Source organism: Cyprinus carpio, chromosome A7 (genome assembly GCF_018340385.1).
Source record: "Cyprinus carpio isolate SPL01 chromosome A7, ASM1834038v1, whole genome shotgun sequence".
NCBI lineage: Eukaryota > Metazoa > Chordata > Actinopteri > Cypriniformes > Cyprinidae > Cyprinus > Cyprinus carpio.
The window spans coordinates 25,038,568-25,064,709 of NC_056578.1; the positions used below are offsets into that span (position 1 = coordinate 25,038,568).

General features: G+C 37.2%; 1 protein-coding gene across 3 annotated transcripts in view; it reads right to left on the reverse strand.

The window, feature by feature from the left end:
- LOC109083860 (T-cell immunomodulatory protein-like) overlaps window positions 1-26,142 on the reverse strand; it is a 124,555-nt gene that overhangs the window by 84,087 nt on the left and 14,326 nt on the right. For all 3 annotated transcript variants that reach the window (XM_042760584.1, XM_042760583.1, XM_042760585.1), the window contains 2 exons: window positions 8,627-8,673; window positions 1,072-1,153 (listed from right to left, as the gene is read on the reverse strand). In XM_042760584.1, the coding sequence (XP_042616518.1) occupies window positions 1,072-1,153; window positions 8,627-8,673 (129 nt within the window). The remainder of the gene's footprint in view (window positions 1-1,071; window positions 1,154-8,626; window positions 8,674-26,142) is intronic.

Below are 26,142 nucleotides of genomic sequence, written 5' to 3' on the forward strand. Positions count from 1 at the left end.
AGTTAAAATATGTACTGCATCTAAGGGTGCAGTAGTTGCCAAATTAACTGCAGAAAATAAAGAATAAAAGACAATGAGATAACAGGAATTCAACACCTGCTAAAACCCCCATTATTTTAGCTGCTATTATAACTGCTGTTATAGTTTTGTATTATTTTAAATACGTTTTTATTTTTAAATTTTCTATTGTGATTTTAATTTTGATTAACGTTTTAGTAATGTAGTTGTGCTTTTGTCATAGTGTCATAATAGTTTTTAGTCTTATAGTTTTTATTAATTCCCATTTTAAGTTATTTTAGTAAATCAACGTAAACTTAAATAAAATTAAAAATGTTGCTTTGGCATCTCACTGAAATGAAATAAGGTTAACTTTATTTTATTTTGGTTAATATTTATTTTATTTCAAGTAAATTTTTTATGGTTTTCATTTCAGTTAACTATAAAAACCATGATCCCAAAAAGCATAATAGCCTGACTGATTGGGAGTCAAATGAAAACCTCCATCCTTCTCAAAACTCATATCCTTTGAAGCTCTTTGCTGTGAAAACAGCTTGAAGTGACATTTTCCAAAATGACATGAGAAAGAGATCAGAGGAAACAGATTAAAGAGTGCAAGGAAGGGCTCTTGTTTGGTCAGATAAGTTAGACTTGAATATAAAGGCCAAGCTCCTGAGACACAGCTCAGTTAAACACATTCAATCTTAGGTCAATTTCAGTTTGCTTATTAATCATTTATTCTATGTGAGATTTCACTGCCAGTGTCATCTCTGCTATCAGTGGGATGATTTTGGAAAGGGGAAATTTGTATTGTTAATATTTAATAGGATCCTACAGGAACTAATATTCAATTTGGCACCATGTGGTGGTGCACTGAATCTCTGTGTTGCGCATGTATTGCCTTTAGAAACTCAAGGCTACTTTCAGATTCTGAACTGCATAAGAATTGAGCATATTATGCATGAATTATTCCAGAAATCACAGCCAGTGTTTGGTTGTATTGGAGTGCGTGCATGTAATGCCACCTCTAAACACAACACAAATGGGCCGCACACAGTAATATGCAATACTCACCGAAGTCTACAAATGCAGATTGACCCACTTTCTTCGCAATCCCCGGTGCCTTTACAGACAGGGTTTGGGTGAAGTTCCCGTCCTAATGAACAGAAAGATTTAACAGGATTAAAACACACACTTTCATTTCATATAAAAAGTACATTTCCTTTAATGCAGGGCTTAAAACTCTAGAAAAGAAATCTTGTCCTTGAGCAGCAGGAAAAAATGCATTTAATTTCTAAAGTGTCAGCGGAGCAGGCAGAACAGAGCTAATATTTCAGTGCATCAGCCGCTGTGGGCATGAATGATAGGGAGCCCGTACTGACATGGGGTAGGGATCGTTGCTGCACGTCTGTACTTCCTGATGGACATTACGAGATAATGCAGCAAGGCAAAACAAATGTGTGGTCTGACAGTCTGACCAGCTGAATTTAAGGGGAAGCTTTAATCTGATTGACAGGGCATGAGGCAGTGGGGCAGAGAGAGCAGAAGGTAACTGACGGCAGACGTGCGGTGTTGGTGTGGGCTGAAGGTGACTGGCAGGTAGGCAGCAGGGGTCACAGAATGACGGCTAATTGGAGTATGGAGGGGTCAGAGGGCAGGGTAAGGCTACTGTGCCCATTGATTAGCCCATGTAAGCCAGAGCACAGCATGGCACTGGTGATCAAAGCGCATCTTGGAAACTCACTAAGACAGGAGCTTCAGAAAAGCCTGGGAGACTCAACCCACGTGCTGAACACAGGCCTCCACACAAAAAATGCTATACAGCGCACTGACTGTCCACTACAATAATATGAAGCAGACAGCAGAGAGACACATCCATTTCACAAGGACCAGATCAAAGCCACATTACCACTGAACGATGAGTCATTCGTTATGGCCGATGCTCACTACAGGACTTACAGGGTACGGGCAGAGAAGACAGGTAGAAGAACATGTCAGAATGAATGAGAATGAAATGAAACAAAACTGAAGGACGTCAATAGAACAAAGAGAAGGTGAGACACAGAGCTATACTGTTTTATATCACACCATCAAGAAGCTGCAGCCTTATGTTAAACTGGTTTAAATGACCATTTTCCATATTAATCTCCACTTCATACACCACAAAGCAACAAAGGTGTTTTTTGCAAATTCCAAGTGGGTTTTCATGCATCCTAACTGAGGAGAGTACTGAATCTGTCCACAGTGCCATAAAGCCCAGATTGGTGGACTATTGCAGTGAAGTATGTTCTTCTGTAAGTTTCTTCCATCTCCAAATAGAGTATGATCATGAAGCTCAATAAGAGTCACCATCAGCTTCTTGGTCATCACTCTAACCAAGACTCTTCTCCTCCGATTGCTAAGTTTAGTCAGGAAGCCAGCGTGCTGGTTGTTCCAAACTTCTTCCATTAAGGATTATGGAGGCCATCCTCCTGTGAACCTTTAATGCAGCACACATGTTTTGTAGTTTTTCCCAGATCTGTCTCTCAACACAATCCTGCAGACCCTTCCATTGACCTCATGGCTTGGTTTTTGCTCTGATATGATTTTAAGCTGTTAGACCTTATTTAGACAGGCGTGTGCCTTTCCAAATCATGCCCATTAAATTGAATTTTCCACAGGTTATCTCCAGTTGAAAAACAGAAACATCCAACAAAACTTTAATCACCTGGAGCGAAATTTCAAGTGCTTTTTTAGTTTTTTAAGTAAATATGCAAAGTTGTCACAAATCTGTTTTTAACTTTGTCATTATGGTGTATGAAGTGCAGATTGATGTAGAAATAAAGCCATTTAAAGCAGTTTAACAAAAGGCTGCACAAATGTGGGAAAACTATGTATACAATTTAAACGACTAAATTATTAAGTGTTTCAATAGAAAGCTGGCCTCCAGCTGAGTTCCAGATTTTCTCCAACACTTCACAAAAACACTGCCCCCCTCCACTCCCACCAACCTGTAACTGAACATAAATTGCTTCATTACCTCCAGTACCATCTGAAGCTCAGTCAGCACACAATACCTCGGTCTAATCACTCCAGCTCTGCCAGATGCATCATTTCTGTCAGCTTTTAAAGTCGTTCAAAACCAAGATGGCAGGGTGGTAATTGGTCTCATTATATGTGATGACACACTGCTTGGGATCACAATTTGAGAGGGGAATAGGGGGAAAATATAAAATATACTAAAAGTGTCTCTGCTTACTTCTAATGTTATTTTTAAATAATAAATTCTAGGTTTTGTTAAGAAACAAACCGGATCACATGAAACATTGAGGACAGCTATGGCACATTTATAATATGTAAAATAGTCAATTTTGTTGTGAATATGTAATATTCACAAAAATGCATTCATAAAAAAAGACACATTTGGCACCATAATGGTGTGTTATTCGTCTTTTTGTAGTGGTTGTCCCACTTGATAAATGGAGCTGGTTTATGCGGCAGCTCTTGGCCTGAGGGTTTGTTCATAATTCTCATGCACAAAACTCAAATGTCTGCTTCCTTCTGTATGGACAGTGTTTATCTATCTCCATGGAAAACTCCCTTGAGCCTTCGCTCTGAAACTGCAGGCACGCATCTGGCGGTCACGTATTATATCGATTGGTGTATGATTGCGGGAGGCAGTTCAACTGTAATGTGATTGTGGCTTAGTTAAAGATAATGGTGACTTGACTTGCTCACCCTAATCTTCTCAGAGTAGAATGAGGCTGTGTTGAGTCACAGGGTCTGTCTCATTGGATTGATTGAACACTGATGTTAATAGGAAGGGGCTGCAACTGTGGTATGTTGGTCTCAGGGGGCTGTGAGTAACTGTGTCTAGCTGGAGAATGGCTAAATGGAATCAATGTTCTTAAGGGGGAGTGTCTTTCGAGACAATACATGTATTGATGTTTCACAATTAAAAAGATTTAGAACAATTAATATCACATGTGAAAATGAACATTTCAGTTCTAAGCACTTATTGAACTATTGGTTCTTATTTTGCTCAGGCTTGTTATATAATACAGCAGGTCTCCTTAAAACAATAGTTCACCCGAAAATGAAAATGTAATACCTGTATAATTTTCTTACAGAGGTATTTTGAAAAATATTTTTTTTTTGTGATTGACTTTCAATGTATGTAATGTATTTTGAGTTCCAGAGAATAAAGAAAGTCAGATTTGGAATAACATAAGAGTGGGTAAATCATGACAGAACTTTTGTTTTTGGGTGAACTATCCGGTGATTTAAGGACACTAGCTGTTTTGCTGCCTAAGACCACCCTCCAAACATATGGCAGGTAACCTGTTTTCAGATCATGCACAAATATTTCCATATTTTTATTCAAGTTTCTGTTGGTCTGGGCCTGAATTTAGATTATCTTATAGAAAGGAAATGTTTTAAAGTTATTCTGATCTTCCTGGCTACAGGCAGTTTATAATGGCCAGGCAGCACTATTGGAATTGTAAAAGCTATAAAAGAGGATGTGCCATAACATTCTCTGAGGGCTGTTGGACTGAGGCATTTTGCTAACGCTTACTAAATGCTGAATCTTGCTGTTTGATGTTCATTAGCAAACAGAAAGCATTCTGTTATAATAGGCACTAGGTATTTTAAGAGATTTATGGTGTGAATAGTGTTAATTAATTTTTGCTTTTCAACAAAAAAAAAATTGTTGCTGTTTTGCCATAACCATGTTAAATCCCTGATTAACAAGTAGAGCAGAGAGTAAACTTCACAGTAAATTAACAGAGAAGAACAGAATATATCAGCCTCCCTCTGGCCTCATTACATGTGTGTATTTTAAATTTATTGTATGCAGAACACACAAGCTGTTCAATAATGGTTAAGGTGATAATCACAATTATTTTGCTCAAAATATTATAACCTTGATTGCTAATCAAGATTATTCTAATTTGAGATTTTTTTTAAACATTTAATCAGAATTATTCCACTTTCATGTAAGCACAAATTTATTTGACCTCATCTACAGTAGTTTCCTGATTTATGTTCATATATCATATACGTCAACACATTCTATACTTTATGAAAACTGGTAAAACCTTAAGAAGCTTCTCTCAAAAGCTAAACCAGTGAAATTCCTAATATTAATTTCAATAATACCAAATTATGTTAACGTTTTTCTATTAAATCAACAAAAAAGACTTTGTGGGTGCTGAGTAAATTCACTTATGCAACAATATAATCATAAAAAAAAAAATGAAGATGATGTCTGGATTTATTGCAGCTTATTGCTGAGCAGGTTTTCTCACAGATGATGTCACAGCAAAAAGCACAAGCGACATTTTGAAGGAACTCAAACTGGTTGTATTGCACATCAATTTGATGAAAATATTACAATGGAAATCACTAAATTCAAACCTACATGTTTGTCTTTGTTTTCAGATATCCCAGTGTTTTTTTTTTAAAAAAAAAAAATTTTTTGCAGCAGCAAAGGAAGAGCGCATGGTTGCCAGGTTGGGCAGATTGCATTCTCATAAGAGAAAAGTTCTGATTGTGGGATTTAAACTGATGGCATATAGTAAACCTGAGCTTGAAAGTTTGTGGAGTTTTGTTACCAAAGCAAGATAACGGAAATGTCAAATGTTTTCAGCGTAAATAACCAGCTGGCCAATACCGCAGAAGATTATGGTTAATTAACGGAAATAATAAAAAAATTGTGATCTAAACACAGTTAATTGTGTGACCCTATATAGTGATATTTGTTGACGACAGAGTCCTTCGTATAGAAGCACACATCAAAAATGAAAGAGATTTCTCAAAATGATCACATGAATATTAACATAATTATTACATTTTTGCAAATTTTACATAATATTATATTTTATTGAAAGCAACATACTATACATGGCATTGAAGGTACACATTTTTCTGTACTTGCTTTCCCTGGAAATCAAACCCATGACCTTGCTGTTTGCTAGCACTATGCTTCAATATTTGAGCTATAGGAAAGCTAAGATGCATGCTGGAACTTCAGCTATCATGTATGCTGACAGGAGCACAATGTAACTGTCTACTCCATATTCATCCACAGAGGTCTGAAGCTCTCTCTCTCTCTCTCTCTCTCTCTCTCTCTCTCTCTCTCTCTCTCTATATATATTATATATATATATATATATATATATATATATATATATATATATATATATATATATATATATATATATATATATATATATATATATTAGTAAAGCAAGCACAAAGATGGTCTGATTGTGGTTTGGGTTGTAAATACAGGCTTGCGGGGTTGATTGTGTGGCTCTGTGTGACTGACGCAGTGTGGGTTTAAGTGCCGCAGTGTACTGATTGAGTTTTGGTGCGGCAGCTATGACTGGGATCATAAGTGATTTACATGTGAGCAAGCACAAGTTCAACCGGTGAATGTGTAAGGACGGATTAATGTTACAAGGGCAGCCATAATTACATGATGGTGTTTTCACCAAACCGTGGGCTAACTCTGTAACTTGAGCTGAGGGAAAAACAAATAATTCACTGAGCTAAAGAATCAGAGGGCTGATTTTTTATAGCTTGTTTATTTGGTCGGGCGGCTCCGTCTAGCTGCTAAAATGACTGATGGCGTCTTGTATTACAGTAATGACTTTGCATGCAGTCTACAGCTGAAGCTTTTCAATTTAAACAAACACTGGAGCTGCTGTGTGCTGTGTGCTGTGTGTATAATCAGAGCTGGGAATAAGAGTTTAAGGAGAGTGAGAGGAAAGTAATTAAAACAAGGGTGCTACAGGAAGCACAGGGCACTGGCCTGTGACCAAAGACTGTTAACTCAAAAACCTCAGAGTAAATAGGGGCAGGATTACTGCAGTTTTACTGGGAGACATTTCCCTGTGAGGTGTGTGTGTGCGCACACAAGTATGATTCTGAGGGGTGGTGTGTGTTTGTTTATGTGTGTAAGAGTCAATAATCAAAGACTAGTCACCAATCTGCTGTGTTTTTCATTGGGATCCCTTAATCCTCTTTCAAGGAAAATGAACTAAAATGGCTGCTGCCTCAGATGTGTATTAGTAATCAAACATCACTCCCCCTCTTTAATCATCCACCCACTTTTCTCCTCCTTTTCTTTATTTCCACTCTGCCTGTCTGTCTTCACAGCACGTCATTTTATCCATCCCTGCACTTCTGTCACCAGCCTCTTGCTCTCAGAATTAAATGATGAGGCACCCTGCAGGAGGAGGAGAGGTGATCTAACCCGAATCTCTCACTCTGTATCTCTGAAGCACCATCAGCAGCGGAGCGCCACAGACTCATGCGACGCTGGAACAGATTAGAAGGCAGTGGAAATGCTTCTGGAAAAGCTGCGGCGCTTCAAGACGACGCACCACTGACCTTTTACAGTCAGCTTGGGTCACTGCGGCACATTGTAATCCTCTCTCTCTCTTGCATTGTTCAACTATTTATCATCTGCTACTGTTGTAGTCTCCCACCTGCTCAGAGATGCTCCTTTATGAAAGTCTGTCTCAACTTCCTTCACTTTTTCACCTCTGATTTTTCTAGTTTTTCTCCACTTTAAGTCTTTCCATCCATCTTACTGCCTGTCATCACACTTTTTTTTTCCAGTTCTCTTTCTATTCCTCTGTTTTCTAACTCTAGTTTGACCTCTGGTTTTGTGTTCGTCAGGCTCTCACATTAAAACCTACTCTTACTGTATAACGGAGCTGTGACCTAGAAGTTAGCAGTAGCAGGACCAAGCATTTGTCAGGGTACATATAGTTCCCTACTTCATTATATACACTACTGTTCAAAAGTTTGGTGCGGTAGTTTTTTTTTATTTTTATAAAGAAATTAATACTTTTATTCAACAAGGATGTATTAAAATTCATCAAAAGTGACAGTAAAGACATTTTAAATTGTTATAAGAGCTTATATTTAAAATAATAATAAAAAAGTGATGTTCACTTGATCTTTCTATTCATTAAAGAATCCTGAAAAAAGTATCTTAAGCAGCACAACTGTTTTAAACATTGATAATAAGAATTAAAATGCATTTCAATGCAAAACCAATGTTGTATAAATTAACCAACCCACAATCCAGTTCAGCTAAGCACTAAATGTATTGAAATACTGCTGTATTTAAAACAAATAACAATAACTTTAATTAATATAAACGTGCTTAGTTTTAATGTTTTAATATCATGCTACAAACACAGAAAAAAATGTAAAAAGAAATGCATGTGCTAATTTTCTATTGATCATTGCAGTTATTAATCACATGATGGAAAGGAACACTAGGTGCATGCTGTATAGTCGAGCACACTTTCAGACCTGATTCAGGTGTCAGGAATGCTGTGATGGAGTGACACTGCACAGTCTCAGCAAAGTGTGCCAAATTGAGAAAGTCCAAGTGCTGCATCCTCCATAAGTGAGCACTTAGATCTGATGCACAATATGTGCATTTGCCATGCAAACTGCTCATGTGTTTTGCAGCATTTCCTGATTTGTATAATTCTTTAGTGGATCTTTGCTAATACAACATTGACAGCTCATGCAAATAAATGACTGCAAGCGGTGGGAATTGCCTCCTCAATGTTAATACGCTGGTGTTAAAGATTAAAGTGCAGGAAGTAATACTCTAATCTACCTTATTGATCCAGGTCTCATATCCATCCGTGGTGGTGAGGAACAAATCTGTGAGAAAAGAAAGAGAGATAAAGAGAAAGAGATCATCAGTTATTTCACAAAATGACCAGACCTCCTTGCCTTGCCAGTGCGATACTGATTTAAGTAAGCTAGTAATGCATTGAGTGTGAGAGCCATCATCAACAGGTGGAGATATAGATCCCTGTGACAGAAAGAGAAATGGACCAGTGCCATCGTGCTGGCAGCAGCTGCTCCTCATTCATCCTGCAACACAGTATTGCACAGTAAGAGACTTCGCCGGACCTTAAAGGGATACTCCATCCTAAAATGAAAATGTTGTCATTATTCACTTACCTCCATTTTGTTCCAAACCCGTAAAAGCTTTGTTTGTCTTCGGAACACAATTTAAGATTTTCTGGATGAAAACCGGGAGGCTTGAGACTGTCCCATAGACTGACAAATAAATAACACTGTCAAGGTCCAGAAAAGTATGAAAAGCATTGTCAGAATAGTCCATCTGCCATCAGTGATTCAACCGTAACGTTATGAAGCGACGACAATACTTTTTGTACACAAAGAAAACAAAATTAACAACTTTATTCAACAATCCCTCTCCTCTGTGTCTCTCCAAATCAGCGTAGTGCCATTTTGGAGAAGTTCTGAGAAGTACGCAGGCAGTGTATGCTCTTCTGTCTTCAGTCTCAAGCCTCCCGGTTTTCATCCAAAATATCTTAAATTGTGTTCTGAAGACGAACAAAGCTTTTACAGGTTTGGAACGACATTTTCATTTTGCAGTGGAGTAACCCTTTAAGCAAACAAACGTGGAAGTGTGGAAGCAAGCAAGCAGCAATCTGATTATCAAAACAAACCTTTGATGGAAGCATACTGACAAAAGCATAGTTGAACAAAGGAGATTGAATACATGTGTGAAACGATAACCCATGAGCTCTGTATATTGACATATTAAACTGAAGTCCAGCTGTGAAACTGAACCTGAGCTCAATATAAGCCATGCGTCACCTCCAGTTAGTCTTTGAAATGCTGACAATTTCAGATGTTCAATACATCGATGTTGTTCCCTACATCACCATTACGACTCACGTGATTTCATCTGTTGTGTGTCTTCCTCTCAATAAGTGAACACACCACACGTATTATCAAGCATGATTCTCCTGGCAGAGTCCGATACGGAGTTATTACACTGATTGGCACAGAAGAGTGGTGTAATTTTCTCTTGCTGTCTATGTTCTTCTTTCTTTTGTGTAATGATGGCTTCATTTTAGAGGCCTGGACGTTGTTATGGAGATGGAGCACGAGGCATGTAACAAGGCACTGCAGATATGACTGCAGAGTGAACTGGAAAGGGACTTTCAATCATAACAGAGGGTATTTGCATATATGTCTTCAAGATACTGTAGCAAGAACAGCCTTTTTAATTTTACAGGTCATAGAAAGGATGGAAATGGTCATGAAAGACTAAAATAAAACTTGATTAACCTGATAAACATTATAAGTGGACCACAGAGAAATAAATTCTACAAAGGAGCAGAATCTGGCACCTTAAAGGGATTGTTCACCACCAAAATGAACCCTCTGTTCTCATTTACTTACCCTCACATCATTCAAAACCTGTAAGACTGTAAACAAACGAACATATTTTGAGAAATGTCTCAATGGGTTTTTTTTTTGTTCATACAAATGGAAGTCAGCGGTTGGTTACACACATACTTTAAAATATCTTCTTTTGTGTTCTGCAGAAGAAGGAAAGTCGTGCAGTTTTGGAATGACATGACGGTGAGCAAATCATGACAATATTAATTTTAGGCTGACCTATCCCTTTAAGAGGGGTAAAGCAGGAGGAGGGGTCTATGGGTGAGTTTTAAAGTCAGTGTGATGAGGTGGGCCAGGACAGATGTTTGAAGCGATTAGGGCATCTGTGCTAGTGCTGACCTTTGAGGAGAAATAAAGACCAGACGCTGAACTCAAGAGTTTGTGCTTTAGCTGCAAACCTTTGTCCTCTGGCTCTCATTTTGTCCTTTTCCTCATCCTCTAAAAAAAAAAAACATTTTCCTCTTCCTATCTCACTCCTTCAGGTCTCACGCATTCCATCTCTTATCCCTCTTCACTCTCTCTCTTTCTTGGTGAAGTGGTGTTCCCTGTGGGAGTGGAGAGCTCGCTGCCGGTGGCTGATGAGGTGCGGAATAAACAGTTTCATTAATCAGACTTAGAGCAGTGCCACTGGTACAGTCGGCTGATTACACTCAGGTCTGGGCCCTCACGTGTGCTCACACGCACACACACACCCACACCTCAACGTACATTGTCATATACCAGCACCTTTTGACAGACGGTGAGTTCACTTTAGAGAATTTCTGCTGATGTGTAAAAATAGCACCTTTCATTTTAAGTGTCTTCTACAAAGGATAGAGCTTCTAACACGTTCAGCAGTTTGACAAGTGAAATGTTAGCATGACTCTGAAAAAAGGCCCTCTTCTGAAATGCCATTTTCAAATCACAATTTTTACAATCTGGTTTGGTGTGAAAAACAGCAAAAACAGCAAATCTTGCGTTGGATGAGTTTTGCTCTGAATTTAGACAGAATTTTTATTTTTTTTTCAGTTATTTCTGTTTAACCGCTAGCATTCATCAATTTAATATAATCAATTATCTTAGTGAGACACACAAAAAAAATGTATCTTACTAACTAAACAATCAGCAGTGGGTGAACTTAAGAGGTGGGTCAGCTAAAAAGAAGTGAAAGGATTTTTATAAAAGCAATTTAAGGAATAACAACATACATTTTATTATTTCTACAAACATAAAGAGCACATTTATGTATTAATAATGACAGTGCAAGACATATTGAACGTGTGCACAGCAAAGGCTGAGACAGGCACTCTCAATAAGCCTTTCAGAAAGTACTTCAATCTCACTCAGGTTTTTGAAATGTCAAATCACTTTTTTTTTTTTTTTTAAATCAAACACATGTTTGTTTCTCAAGGCCAGTTTCAACCAATTTGACCAATTTAAATTGCTTTCCTGTGGAAAAGTTAACAAGTAAGATGGCCTTATGTGGCATGGCCATGGTCCCCATTTCGTGTTCACCGTCTGATTTTTTTCAAGAATTGCAAGAGTCTAAAATAGACAATTCCAGTCTGACTGATGAGCTGCTTTTCCAGTTCAGATGGAAACAAAGTTTTGTTTACAAGGCATGAAGCTGCTACAATGGACACCTCCAAAGAAGATCTATTGGATTTGACAGAGTTTAGGTTTGTAGCATCAAATCTTTGAAAGACATTCAAGAGATCTGTTCAAGGCAATCCGAGAAGCAAGTAAACAAGAAATTTTCAAGCGCAGAATATTCAGCTTGATTTTCAGAGGTATGACCATGAAATAACTGTTAGGTCCGTGTACCTTCTGGTCATTTGATTTTCTACTTACAAAGAAATGAAGAGAAATGAGAAATGTTTGATTTTGTTTTTTTTTTCTTTCATTTTGTTTATGAAGCAAACCCCCCCCCCCCCAAAAAAAAAAAAAGATTTTTCTTTTCTTTTTTGTCCATGGTAAAAAATTAGTTGATGCTTTAATGTTTGTCTCATATGCGTGAGCAGCCCTGAAATGCCCATTCCATCTGATTAGTAAACCTTCCCATGATTCTTCTGTATACTACACCATATGTGGCAACAGAGAGCTCAATTCATTTTCAATATAATGTAATGTAATGTAATGCAATGTAATATAATATACTTTACTTGAATATCACCATAATAATTAGTCTACTGCATTGTCTTAAAGCCCAGTTATAGGCTATACAATGTATAGGTTATACTTTGAATTATGAACTGAAGCAATAATCATAATATTAACTCCTTCCTGTCACTATTCCAGATCACTTAAAGTCTGGCATTGATCCAGTCTTCCACATAAGCTAGTTTGGGAAAAGCCAAACTATAAAATGTGTATGAGTTTATGTAAAAATAATATGTTAACGAATGTAAGTAAGAATGAATAATTTATTCGTCAGAAATGATATCCTCTGCTGAATCAAAAAGCACATTGCATTGCATTCTTCTTCTGGAGTAAATTCAAGGTTTACTCCTGTGTGAGAATTATTCTAAATATTCACAAATGCAGCTTTGTTTATGGAGATGATGGGGGGGGGGGGGGGGGGGTTTACATGTTTGCGGGGCTCATGTGAATGTTTACCGTATGAATAGCTTGCGCTGCGTGTGTCTGTTTACACACATTACAGATAATGAGCTCAGACAGGAAACACTGTACCTTGAGTTGGTTTCATACAGGTTACATAAACAAAAAATATTTGTTTTCAATTTCAATGGTTTCATTTAAAATTAGACATTAAGCATTTCAGACCGAGATCGCGGAAAGCACACCCTGTTCGTTTTCTTTACTTACAAAAGCACAATTTTGTTTGTTGTTATTATAGGTGTACACAAATAGAAGTATACCCCTTACAGTTTTGAATAATGCATTACTCATATTACCAAAAATGACAAAGTACTTTCTGCTGTTTATGCTGATTCCTTTCAGAAAACAGTGCAAGGGATCACGCCAGCGCCTCCACCGAATGGATGTGCAGTGTTGTTGTGTTTTATACAAGATGTATATTTGCAAGAAATATATGTAATGGCCAAACAGAATGAAGAAACGTTATTGTGACTAGGCCTGCACGATTCTGGGAAAAATATGAATCACGATTTTTTAGCTTAGAATTGATATCACGATTCTCTACAACGATTTTTTTTCTCATGAAATGTAATGTTTTATTGCACACATGAACCATGACAAAACAAAACAAATTGGGACAAGTACCAAAATATTTGTTTTGGAACATATAGAAATTGCACATTCACCACAAGACTGTAAACATAGAGGCTTCAAGAATAAAGAGAAACACTCTTTAACTGCGTGCCTCTTTGCAGAATGTGCACATACCCTGTTACTATATATTTTTAGACTTGACTATATTTGCTAAATTAAATCAAATTAAATTAAACACACATTGCCAGTTTTCAAGAGTTAATTTAGCTTAACTCCCTGAAAAAGCAGCAATGATGAAGCAGTCATGGGTGGGTAGGAAATCTCTGGAAACCACAGGAAAGAAAGGCTCTGTTAGCTGTTAAACATGCATGTTGTGTTTACATGCCTCCATTCTTGTGGCCAATCTGCACAGAATCAGCAGAAACAACCATCCTTTAGACACAAACGTCCAATTTAACTGTTTAATCAGAAGCGGTGGAGAACATAACAGGGAGTGACAGAGAGTAATGTGACTCTCGGACAATTAATCAAATAAATTTGATTATACATGTTGCAGTAATGTACGAAAATATGCCTTGATTAGCGCTCTGATTCATTTCATGCTCTCATTTCCTCCACTAACAGCATGCAGTCCTCTCTGTTGCTATGCAATCTCGCTTTCCCAGCATCCCAGCATATGGCATCTTGTGCATATTATTTGTTTGTTGTTTTCCTTTTTACATCACGCAGTTGAAACCTCCATTAAGGCATTAATATTTTAAAGGGCCGTCAGAATTAAATAATTAAGGAGCAACTTTAGATTATGTGTCATGAAGTGAGATCGAGGGGAGGAAAATTCACACATTGGCTGCTCACGAAAGCTGATTTCATTTCTAGTGAAACAATCTTAAATATTGAGAAACCACTGAAAGAGAAACAACAGAGAAACAAAAATGGCATGACACTGAAATAAAAAAGGCATTTAATCCCTTATCTAATCTGATTAAAGGAATATATGCAATAAATATAAAATATTTGCAAAAATTTAATTAGTTTAACCTCTGACCACCAATGCAAAAGAGCCACTTTTGAGCACAAACCACAACTGATGCAAAAATCACTTTGCATAAAGGAACAGTGTTATTGTTCAGGCTATATAAAGCTTGTCTTACAAGCTACAAAACAATGTGGTGCTAAAATCACTGTGCCTCTATTTTCCGGCACACACAAAGCCAGTGTCGTGTCGCTGGAAGGAAAATAAGACAGATCTCATTTATCTTCCACCATCACATGCAGAACAGCATGACAAGTGGAATAATTACAACAGCATCCCTAAAGCGATTACGTAAGATTTCAAACAATCCACTATATATATATACATACATATATATATATATATATATATATATATATATATATATATATATATAAACAATTACAAGAGGACCGCTGTTTTAACACATATAAACTAGCTAACGTGCATTGCGAATCTGAGATACGGCGAGTCACAGCAGGGCTTGTGCAGTTTGAGGGGGAATTTTCTGGAAGAAGAACAGTTTTCCATTATATCTAATGACAGCATTTAAACGAGTACACGGTATGAAGCACAGCAGTGGCCCGCTCTCTTTCAGCTGAGAAATGTTGGAGAGTCACTCAACTTTCTAACTGCCTTTCCTGAGGCATTATGGGTAACAGCAGAAACGCACGCAGAGACAGGCTCTACGGGAAGAAGAGACAGGCGAGGAGAGATGCGAGAGCATCTGTCTCCAAAACTCCTTCAACTGCCGCTGCCCTCTTTTCCAGAGCAAAGGGAAGGAAGAAGAGAGAGCAAAGTGAAAGTGTTCAGCGGCAGACGCGTGACAACAAGAGGAGAGTGAAAAGAAAAGAGGAAATGAGCAATAGAGGAGCGAAAAAGAGAGATCAATAAAATCTACTCCGTTCCTCTGAGACAGGGTTCACGCAACATCGTATTGTTTTGTAAGTTATGAAACTGATAAGCACACCAAAAACAAATCCAGAACCAAGACATGCAGAAGACTTTCACTGGAGTGAGGTCACAAACAACTTCCAAATGCCTTTCATCTTTTATTAGGACAGATGCGATCATGGATTTCTAGCATGATATTGTATGCAGGTAGAAGCTTTTGAAGACAAGACTTTAAAAACCCTCTGCATTACCATCTGTTAGTTTCAGAAAAACATTCCGAGACATGATGCATTGTGAAGGAGAACATTTTTAGCAAAAAATTCTACGGCGTTCAACCTCAAGTTTAAAAGTTGCTTAATACTTTTGAGGAAACCGTGGTACCTGTGAGTTTTTTTCATGAATAGAAATAGAGCAGCATGTATGTAAAATAGATTTTTCGAAACAAAGTAGAAGTCTTCACTGTCACTTTTGATCAATTTTCTGTGTCCTCGCTGAATAAAAGTATTAATTTCTTCAATATTACTGACTTTTAAACAGAGGTGTATTTTTTCAAATATCCTATTGCACATTTAACCAGATCATTTTACAGTACATTTACTGTTTGTTACTGTATATTACTTAAGTTGATTAAAGAAACTACTATAGTAGCTGCTTAGGTGAAATGATTATCCTTTCCTGACCAATTAAAAAAATAAATCAAATCACCATTTAAAGGCTTTCCAGACCAACTACATAATTATTGAGATGTGCATTGCATATCTTTAAAAAGCTGAAAAACAAAGCTATATGAACCAGTAAGCCTGTCACAATTATTTACAATAACCATGATTACTGTGAACATTCAATTCTTAATCACATACTGCAGTCTGAGTGAATTTTAAGCAAATACAGAAATGCCACAAATCATTTTCTTTTGCCAGTGCATTATGTGATCTTAGACAGACAAAAATAATATAAATTTATTCTAATTTTTAATGTTTTGTGTTCACTGTAAATAAATGATTTCTGCACTTGAGGTGGCTAGATTTCTTTATAATAAAAAGCTCTGCATCTTCAAACTCTGTTAGAAAATTTCACTTAAATAAATAGAAAGCACTTTCCCCAACATACTCCACAACAAAATTCCTTTACTTTCTTTTTTACACCTACATCTGAATTTCATTCCTGTGTCAGCAGACGGATCCACCTCTTCACTTCTCCACACTCTCACACACAGACTAACAGACCTTTCACTCTCTCACACATACACAGACTCATCCTTTAAAAGACATCCTCACACTTCCACACATACGTTCGATCTTTCTCTCCCTTTAAGACTGTTCCATTACCGTGGATGGTTCCTAGTCGGAGGCCAAATGCTATAGCTTGAAGATAACATGTAATATCCTCCAACAGCATGATTCTCTAACAGAGAGTGAAACATAATGTAATGGACTTCCACTGTTGTCTTATTGCTATTCTCAGTTGTAATCTATTATGCACCCAGAATGCTGTTTGGTACATATGTATTTTTGTCATCTTTAATTGATTCTGGAAAGCCCAGGCACCCATTTTCTCCTTTCCTGGCTTTTTATGACTGAAAGTATGAATATTTTTTAACTTCTAGCTCCTATCACATTTGCATACACCTTTCACAATCGGTTAAATACAAGGATTTTCTGTCAAACTCAGTACTGATGAGAGGAAGTCATGATGGATTTAGTCACAGAGTGCATCGAACCGTCTGTCTGTCAAACATGCAGGGCTATGATGTGGGTGCAAAATTTCAGCATCAGCCCGAGACTCGAATCCCAAATTCCGTTCTCCTTCACAGATAGAAGGTGGCGGTTTCCATGCCAACAGAGGTATAAGTATATACAGCACCTTAGACCCAGAAACCAACATATAGCTCAACAGCAGGCTGTGATGATTTGGTGTTTGTGTGCATGAGTTATTCTACAGCTGCTCTCTTCTGCCAACCAATCAGACTAAAGCTAAAGCATCCCAAACTTGGAGCACTTAAACAGGTTATGGGGACACTCGGAATTCAAATGATTTGTAAAAACCAATTAAAAAAAATGTAAGAAAGTAAACAATATTTTTTAGGTTCAGGATTATGCAAACATGCAGTTAAGGTTCTTTAGTTTAAATGAGGGTGTTTTTCACTCTCTCCTTCTCTCTCTCTCTCTCTCTCTCTCTCTCTCTCTCTCTCTCTCTCTCTCTCTCACACACACACACACACAAAAGTCATATACACTTCATTGACAGCCAGAGATGCTGACAGTCACCCTGAGAGATCTCTTTACACTGTGAAGAACCGTAAGTGCTTCTGTTCAAAATCACATCACAAACACACCTTTTCTTCACATCATTTTTTAGGGTGAATGGACAGCCTGTTATTTTTGGAACAGTACTATTACTATTGCTGCACTATATATTATATACTGTATACTGCTGTTCCCATTATGCAAATTGTCTGTAAATGGAGATTTTGTAGTGAAAAACTCCCATAAAACCTACCTATTTGCCGAAATGTGCAGTCTAAATGATTTCATTTAAATAATTGTATTTTCAAAATTAATTTGTTTAAATTCCTTAGAATCAACATTAATCTGTTAGTTGTGAAAACAACAAAATATGCTTTAAATATGGTTTAATGTGGAACAAGCAAGGTTCAATTAGATAAATAAATGTATGAGAATGATCTATATAATCAATTAGATTTTCTGATGATAGATCCTGGTTATTGTGAATTTACACAATTAGTATATTACTACTATTAAATCCCATTCTTATTTAATTTATGACATTTATGACATGCATCACATTAAGTTTATTAGGTCATTTCAAAACCATCCAAATAGATGGAAAATTTATATGCATATACAATATGTAAATCCTAAATATAAGGTCTGTATGTGTATATATATATCCAGTACGCTTGCAAAGCCCATGTTTAAGATGGAGGCCAGTAGCATGTTTTTTCATGAAACAAAAGCACATCAGCTCTAAATGATAAAGGAGGGGAGGCAAAGGTACTGATTGGTAGTTAATTACAATGCATTCACAACTTCTGAGCTCTCATTAGTTCCAAACAATGCTGACATGCTGCAAACCAAATGATCTCCATTATCATCGGCTCGCCTGCCGCGAGCAACTTCCTCCGCCTCTGAGGCACCATGCCGTCAGAGCGAGCGAAACCACTGCTTTCTCCCTTTATGTCTTAGCGCCCATACACGTGAAAGCAAAAGCTGCAAGAATGAGACGTTCTGGGCTTGACGTTTTGAGTTCTGAAAGCTACAGAATGTTTTCACAGTACAATGATCTTTTTCATTGCAAAAGGTCAAGGAAAAAAGCGATGCCTCATGATGTGACCCCCTTTAAATTTAGCTACAGCTGCAAAATCAAACATTCAACAAAACAAATCATACCACCAATGCCAGCACCAAGCAAATAAAACCTTCAGACTGCCCTCTGTCTGAAGGCATTAGAGGGCCCATCTCATATGTGTTTTGGCTGATGCCGCGGGGTTGTTTCTAGATCTTTCTCCTGAGGTTCAAAAGGTAGAGTGTTGCTTATTTGTACAGCTGTCACTTCCCCAACCAGCCATGATTCCATCTTTAATGCCCTTGAGGGAGTCAAAGAGCTAAGCTAGACTGTCCTTAAGTGGCGAAATGCTGTCGATGAGATCAGACGATCACAACGTGAGCTTGACAGGTGAATGAGATTTTAATAAAGAGGCTAACGACAAAATGAAGTGTTGTGAGAGTGACAAGACTCTAATGGCGATTATTCACATGTTGTATTAGTTGTGCCACCTCTACTGCTGCAACTCCTGAAAAACTTTTTCATTTTGGGTATCGCCCCATCAAGCTCCGCTGGATCCGCTCCTCTGCAATCAACGAAAGGAACGTCTGTACTTCCTCAACAGACAACGAAACAGACATTTTTTGGTTGGGTTCGATCCTTCACTGGCTGTGCTGATTTAAATCAAAGAGTATAAAAGACCAAGAGGCGAAACTCTGATGCTTTTTGGGTAACAGCCACTAGCCATTTTGGAGTGAAAATTCCAACTGGACAACAGCAAAGATACAGAGAAACAGACAGAATAACAACGAAAGAGAAGTCAAAATGGAATAAAAGAACGCATTGTTGGCCAATCCACTGCAAAACTACCAGTGACAGTAAAATATCGTGCCATCAATAGTTTACCCAAAGACCCTGACAGGTAATTATTCACAAAAGTGTAAAAATATTATGTGTTTTGAAGTGGGACGTAAGGCCCGTTCACACCAAGGAAGGACGATAAATATAAAGATAACGATAAAGATTTAGTTCTAAAAATCATTCTCAATATCAAAGAATAGCAGAGTCCACACCACCGCTATAACAATAAAGACAAAGAGAAACGACATCGTTGGAATCACAAAACAATTTTTTTTTTACAGCTGATGAACGATAAAAAATTGACAGCCAATCAGAATCCATCCTGCTGTAATGAGCTCGAGAATTTAAAGCGGCAGACGAGCGTGCGCTTAGAATAAACAGATGATATCGTTCGCTGGTGTGGACGCTAATATTGTTATCTTTATAGTTATTGTTCTTGGTGTGAACAGGGCTGTAGTCTTATGCCCCTGCTAACTTTAATTGTTTTTAGTCTAGTAGTAAACATAATTCCTTTTAGGAACTTTAGGTCCTAGCCATAGAAACCATAATAATGATTTATATGGATATGACACTAAGTAATAAGCTTATGCAACTTTATATTTAACAGTTACTTAATATAGTATTATTTACTATTACTCCACTAGGTCTGAAATATATATTGTACGTTTAATCCCCTGGAACACACTAACATGATGATCTAGATTAGATGATGCATTGCTGTCTCTGTCATAATTAAATAATTAAACAATTTTGGAGAAAGTGGCTGTACGTGTTTTTTTTTTTTTTTGGTTTACAGTCTTCCTTTAATGGACATTAATATAAGACAATACTGCAAAAACAGTTAACTGTCAAGCTGTCATATTCCTGTTATATATTAAAAAAAATTATGTCATTAATTTAATTTCATATGTTGGTATTAATTCAGTGTTTATAATGCTTACACTTGAACTTAAAATATTTTCAACCAAAACTGACATGGTTTCTAGAGAGCAAAAGGTTTTGTGAAAAAAAGGAAGACTTTAAAGTCTGTAAAATAAACTGTTAAAAGGATCTGATGATCGTTCAGGCTGTATTTCAGATTTAATGTAAATTTTTTCAAACAAAGCAGCTGATATTTGCCATAGCGACAGCTAGAATCTAGTGGAGTGCCGAGTTGCTTTCACTCCAGAATGACGGAAGCGCAGGGCTGCTGCTGCTGGGCGCTGCTGTTGCAATGGAACTTTCTATTGGCTCTCACTTCTAGTTAGTAGACGTTCTTTGCTTAAATCTATCTAGTGGTTCTGTTGTGTCTCTGTGTCACAAGTTCAGTGATGCAGGTAGTGACGATTCTCTCCGGCCAATCAGTGATCAGCAGAGTTTACACATCACGTTTTGGTAAAGGTATGGTTCAAATGGAACCTCTACCGAGGTGGTACTGAAAAAAGTACCCAGTAGAAAACCCACCAAAACCGTACCGAATCATACTGTCCCATACCAAGCAGTGGAAAAGCATCATAAAGAGACCTGGAAGAACAAAGTTAATTGAAACAGGACATGTTGATTTTGGACTGTCATCTCAATGGAGAAGTTCTCAGAGGTTCTGCTGTCTTTAACCTCTCTTCTTCTTGACATTATCAGAAAAAAAGTCATTTCACTCATCCCTGAAACAGAAGAAATGACACCTTGAGCCAGGACACCAAAACAGGCCTACAGAGGCCATTCAACAAATCTGTAATTACATTCCTGTGAAGACTTCATCTTGAATTCTGAAGTCATGCTGACAAAATCACTCCATCTTTCTGGTCGAAAGGCCACAGGCTATATCCTATGAGATTAGCACAGCGTGGTCCACTATGATCAGTGAGGAGCACTATTCACTTCAAACAGACCATGAGGTGGAAACAGATGAATAAAAGAGACAGAGAGCATGAGAGAAAGCTGCCTTTTTCTCAAGGTCAGTCCTTCACCAGCGTCATCTCTGCAAGATGCCACAGCCACGAGCACAGTCTCTTCCTACCTTTTAGAACACAGGGGGGAAAAACGTAGCCCAGAAAAACAGAAAAATGTGGGATATTACATGCATCCTGATTCTGAATCCATCCTGACATTTCATTTTCCAACTCGAGATGCACTTCAGAAGACATAAACTCTCTGTATAGAAAATATATAATGAAACTCAGTGAGTTACTGAAAGGATAACAGAGATTCAAAAGGTTTTTCATGTAACCACCCAGTTTCAGCTTGTTAACAGACTCGTATGCGTCACCTACATTTTGTAGATCTGCGGTGGTTCCCAGGCTGAGGATTTCTTCCCAGTTTGGTGAGAGAATTGAACTACACTAAATGAATATTGAATGAAGTTAAACTCATAGGAAACAAACTTCATTGAGCTGACAGTGAGGGAATGTAGAAGGAATTTTTTTTTGGTGGGTCTGGGGGTTAAAGGAGGGCATTGAATCCAGGGCAAAGAAAAAACTGAAGTCTATTATTAGATGCTACATAAGCCAATATCTAAGCCAACAAATCCGCTGCATTTCTCTAACCTTTTTCCCCAAAGCACTTCATTCATGAGCATGACGGTACTGGCATAAAATGGAAAGATGCTATTCTAAGGGGATATAATCTTGTAAAACCATTACGAGAACAACATAGGTGGAGTGGAGGGGATTATGCCAACCCCACATATTCCTTATTCCATTTCGCTCATATTGTACTGGCAGAGAGAGCAATGGGAAAAGCAGCCCAACTTATTTCACTAACAAGCTTTGATGCTCAGGCTACTTACCTATGTGTCTGCCTGCTTTTTGTTGGAATACAAAAAACGTCTATCCAGTCACATGATGTGCAAATTTGTGGGATGCAGAGGAATGTTTACAAATGTCACATTTTAATATTTCATAACTGGTGCAGAACATTCAACTATGACACATGCGGAAAAAAATGACGCCAAACCTTGACAGTCAATGATCCATGTTTCAATATGGAGATGAAGATCAACAGTGAATAATGATTTCAATTTGAAAGTTTCTCAGAATACAACCCCCTTAAACCTGGCATTAACATGTTATGCATCTAGAGAATTTTTTAGACTTTACACTTTCATTCCAATGTGACTTACAAAGTCATTTACATACATAAGAGTTTTTTAACCGAAATGTATCTGCCATTTATCAAATTTTAAAAACATTCATAATGTGTTTGCTATTTGATAAATGAATAAGATATTGTTGATTAAATTGGGGGAATAAATCACGAGCACAGTTTCTGTTGTCTTTTTCACACTGCAAGAGCAAAATTGTTTTACATGACTAATTGCAGCAGCATAACCTCATTACAGACTGCATACAGCTGAGTGAGGATAACGAAAATTCATCCGCATTTACATCTTCATTATATTTGGTCAAAATCTGTCTCATACCAACTAATACATTATCAGTGATCTGATCACAATGTGTCTTCAGCCCTATTCAGACGGTAATTGTTTTTCATGGGGACGTCTGTAAAAGCAAATTTGCATGGTTTCTCAGTGATAAAACTGAAATGTTCAGATGATGATTTATTCATGGTCGACAAAGGAATTTTGTGAGCCTACAAACTCAGAAATGTGGTTTTCAGAGTCACATCACAGAGTCAGCCACATGTTTAACATTTATTTAAAAATCCTATTTAATATGGGCTTTAAATGGTCTTCTGTCTTGCATATTATCTCTCCAAATGATGGATGTAATTTTAAAAATCTGGAAATAAGCAAAAATAAGTTACAGTAACCTCTTATTTAAAAAACAAAAACATTTGGCTCAGCTACTTGGTCGACTAGTAAAATAATTACCAGCCCAAATTTCTCTAAATGTATATAAAACACGTTTTAAAATTTCACTGCATACTTGTTGCTGCCGTAACAATGGCCCATTATTATTTAGGTAAAATCTAAGATTAGATTAGGACGTCAGTTTAAAAAAATCAGTCGTTATAGGATTAAAAATCACATGTTAATACCATATTATAGAGGGTGACAAAGCTACTATTTCAAATGGCTTTAATGGACTTCAAGTAGATAGTACACAAATTGTACAGCATGGACTATATACAGGTGCTGGTCATATAATTAGAATATCATCAAAAAGTTGATTTCATTAATTCCATTCAAAAAGTGAAACTTGTATATTATATTCATTCATTACACACAGACTGATATATTTCAAATGTTTATTTCTTTTAATTTTGATGATTATAACTGACAACTAAGGGAAATCCCAAATTCAGTATCTCAGAAAATTAGAATATTACTTAAGACCAATACAAAGAAAGGATTTTTAGAAATCTTGGCTTAACTGTAAAGTATGAACATGAAAAGTATGAGCATGTACAGCACTCATACTTAGTTGGGGATCCTTTTGCCTGAATTACTGCAGCAATGTGGCGTGGCATGGAGTCGATCAGTCTGTGGCACTGCTGAGTTGTTATGAGAGCCCAGGTTGCTCTGATAGTGGCCTTCAGCTCTTCTGCATTGTTGGGTCTGGCATATAGCATTTTCCTCTTTCCAATACCCCATAGATTTTCTCTGGGGTTAAGGTCAGGCGAGTTTGCTGGCCAATTAAGAACAGGGATACCATGGTACTTAAACCAGGTACTGGTAGCTTTGGCACTGTGTGCTGGGGCCAAGCCCTGTTGGAAAATGAAATCTGCATCTCCATAAAGTTGGTCAGCAGCAGGAAGCATGAAGTGCTCTAAAACTTCCTGGTATACGGCTGTGTTGACCTTGGACCTCAGAAAACACAGTGGACCAACACCAGCAGATGACATGGCACCCCAAACCATCACTGACTGTGGAAACTTTACACTGGACCTCAAGCAACGTGGATTGTGTGCCTCTCCTCTCTTCCTCCAGACTCTGGGACCATGATATCCAAAGGAAATGCAAAATTTACTTTCGTCAGAGAACATAACTTTGGACTACTCAGCAGCAGTCCAGTCCTTTTTGAAGCGAGATGCTTCTGACGCTGTCTGTTGTTCAAGAGTGGCTTGACACAAGGAATGCGACAGCTGAAACCCATGTCTTGCATACGTCTGTGTGTAGTGGTTCTTGAAGCACTGACTCAAGCTGCAGTCCACTCTTTATGAATCTCCCCCACATTTTTGAATGGGTTTTTTTCACAATCCTCTTAAGGGTACGGTTATCCCTATTGCTTGTACACTTTTTTCTATCAAATCTTTTCCTTCCCTCCGCCTCTCTATTAATGTGCTTGGACACAGATCTCTGTGAACAGCCAACCTCTTTTGCAATGACCTTTTGTGTCTTGCCCTCCTTGTGCAAGGTGTCAATGGTCATCTTTTGGTCTTCCCCATGATTGTGTAGCATACAGAACTAGACTGAGAGACCATTTAAAGGCTTTGCAGGTGTTTTGAGTTAATTATCTGATTATAGTGACACCAGGTGTCTTCAATATTGAACCTTTTCACAATATTCTAATTTTCTGAGATACTGAATTTGTGATTTTCCTTAGTTGTCAGTTATAATCATATTTATAATCAATAAAAGAAATAAACTTTTAAAAATAAAAGTCTGTGTGTAATGAATAAATATAATATACAAGTTTCACTTTTTGAATGGAATTAATGAAATAAATCAACTTTTTGATGATATTCTAATTATATGACCAGCACCTGTAAGTTTTTTTTGGAAGATATAGCCACTATGAACTGTCCTTATGTGGAGAATACAGGCTTGGAATGGCTTGAAGGTAGGGCTGTGAATCTTTGGGTAGACCGCAAATCAATTCGATTCACAGGTTTTCGATTCAATTCAAGAACGATTTTTGCAAATTCAGAACAATTCGATTGAATTAAATTCGATTAATGATTCGATTCTGCATTCTTTAAGTTCATTCACAGGATTATTTAAATGATTACCCTAAATTCCTTAAATGCTTAGTCATGGGGCAAATTACACAGCAGCCTTTATGGTTACAGAACCATAGGTTACAGAAAAAAAAAACACTTTTGTGCATTGTTAGATGCTAGTTTAATGATGTTGGCATGACATGGCATATGTAGAAATTTAATCCAAGATTTAAAAAAAAAAAAAGCTTTAAAAGTTTTATGTATAGGCTAACATTTTGTCACACAAGAGGTGTAGCCATCATTTCAGAAGTGACAGAAATGTCAAATAAGATAATTTTATGTATGTATGTTTTATTACGATTTTTTTTTTACAAGGAATTATTTTCTTATCTCTTACTTTGAATTTGCTATAAAAAAAAATCAAATACACTGCTGCACAATAATCAATCATTTGTAATCTATAATTTTTTCCTAATTGCAATTTTATGATCGTTTTATATACTACAAACAATTATTTCAATTTTCTGCACAGAATAAGGTAGAAAATACACTTTATAGTTCTGTACTGTAATAAAAGGTGTGTCAATTAGCACTCCATCATTCATACATTTTATTCATTCTGTTTACTGTCTTAACATTTCATCAGTTCATTCTGCTTTTTATTCAGATTAGCTGCAGATATAGCCTGGCACATCTTAAGTTCTATGAGCTCGAGATCCAATCTCTTTCAGTGCTAAAACTTCTTTATCTCATTTTCATAAAATAAAATGCTATAGTATTTAACTTTTCCTCTCCATCGGCGAATGATGATCCTGAAAGAAAACGTGCCGGTGTCTGTTGGCTAAAGCAACGAATGCTACTTT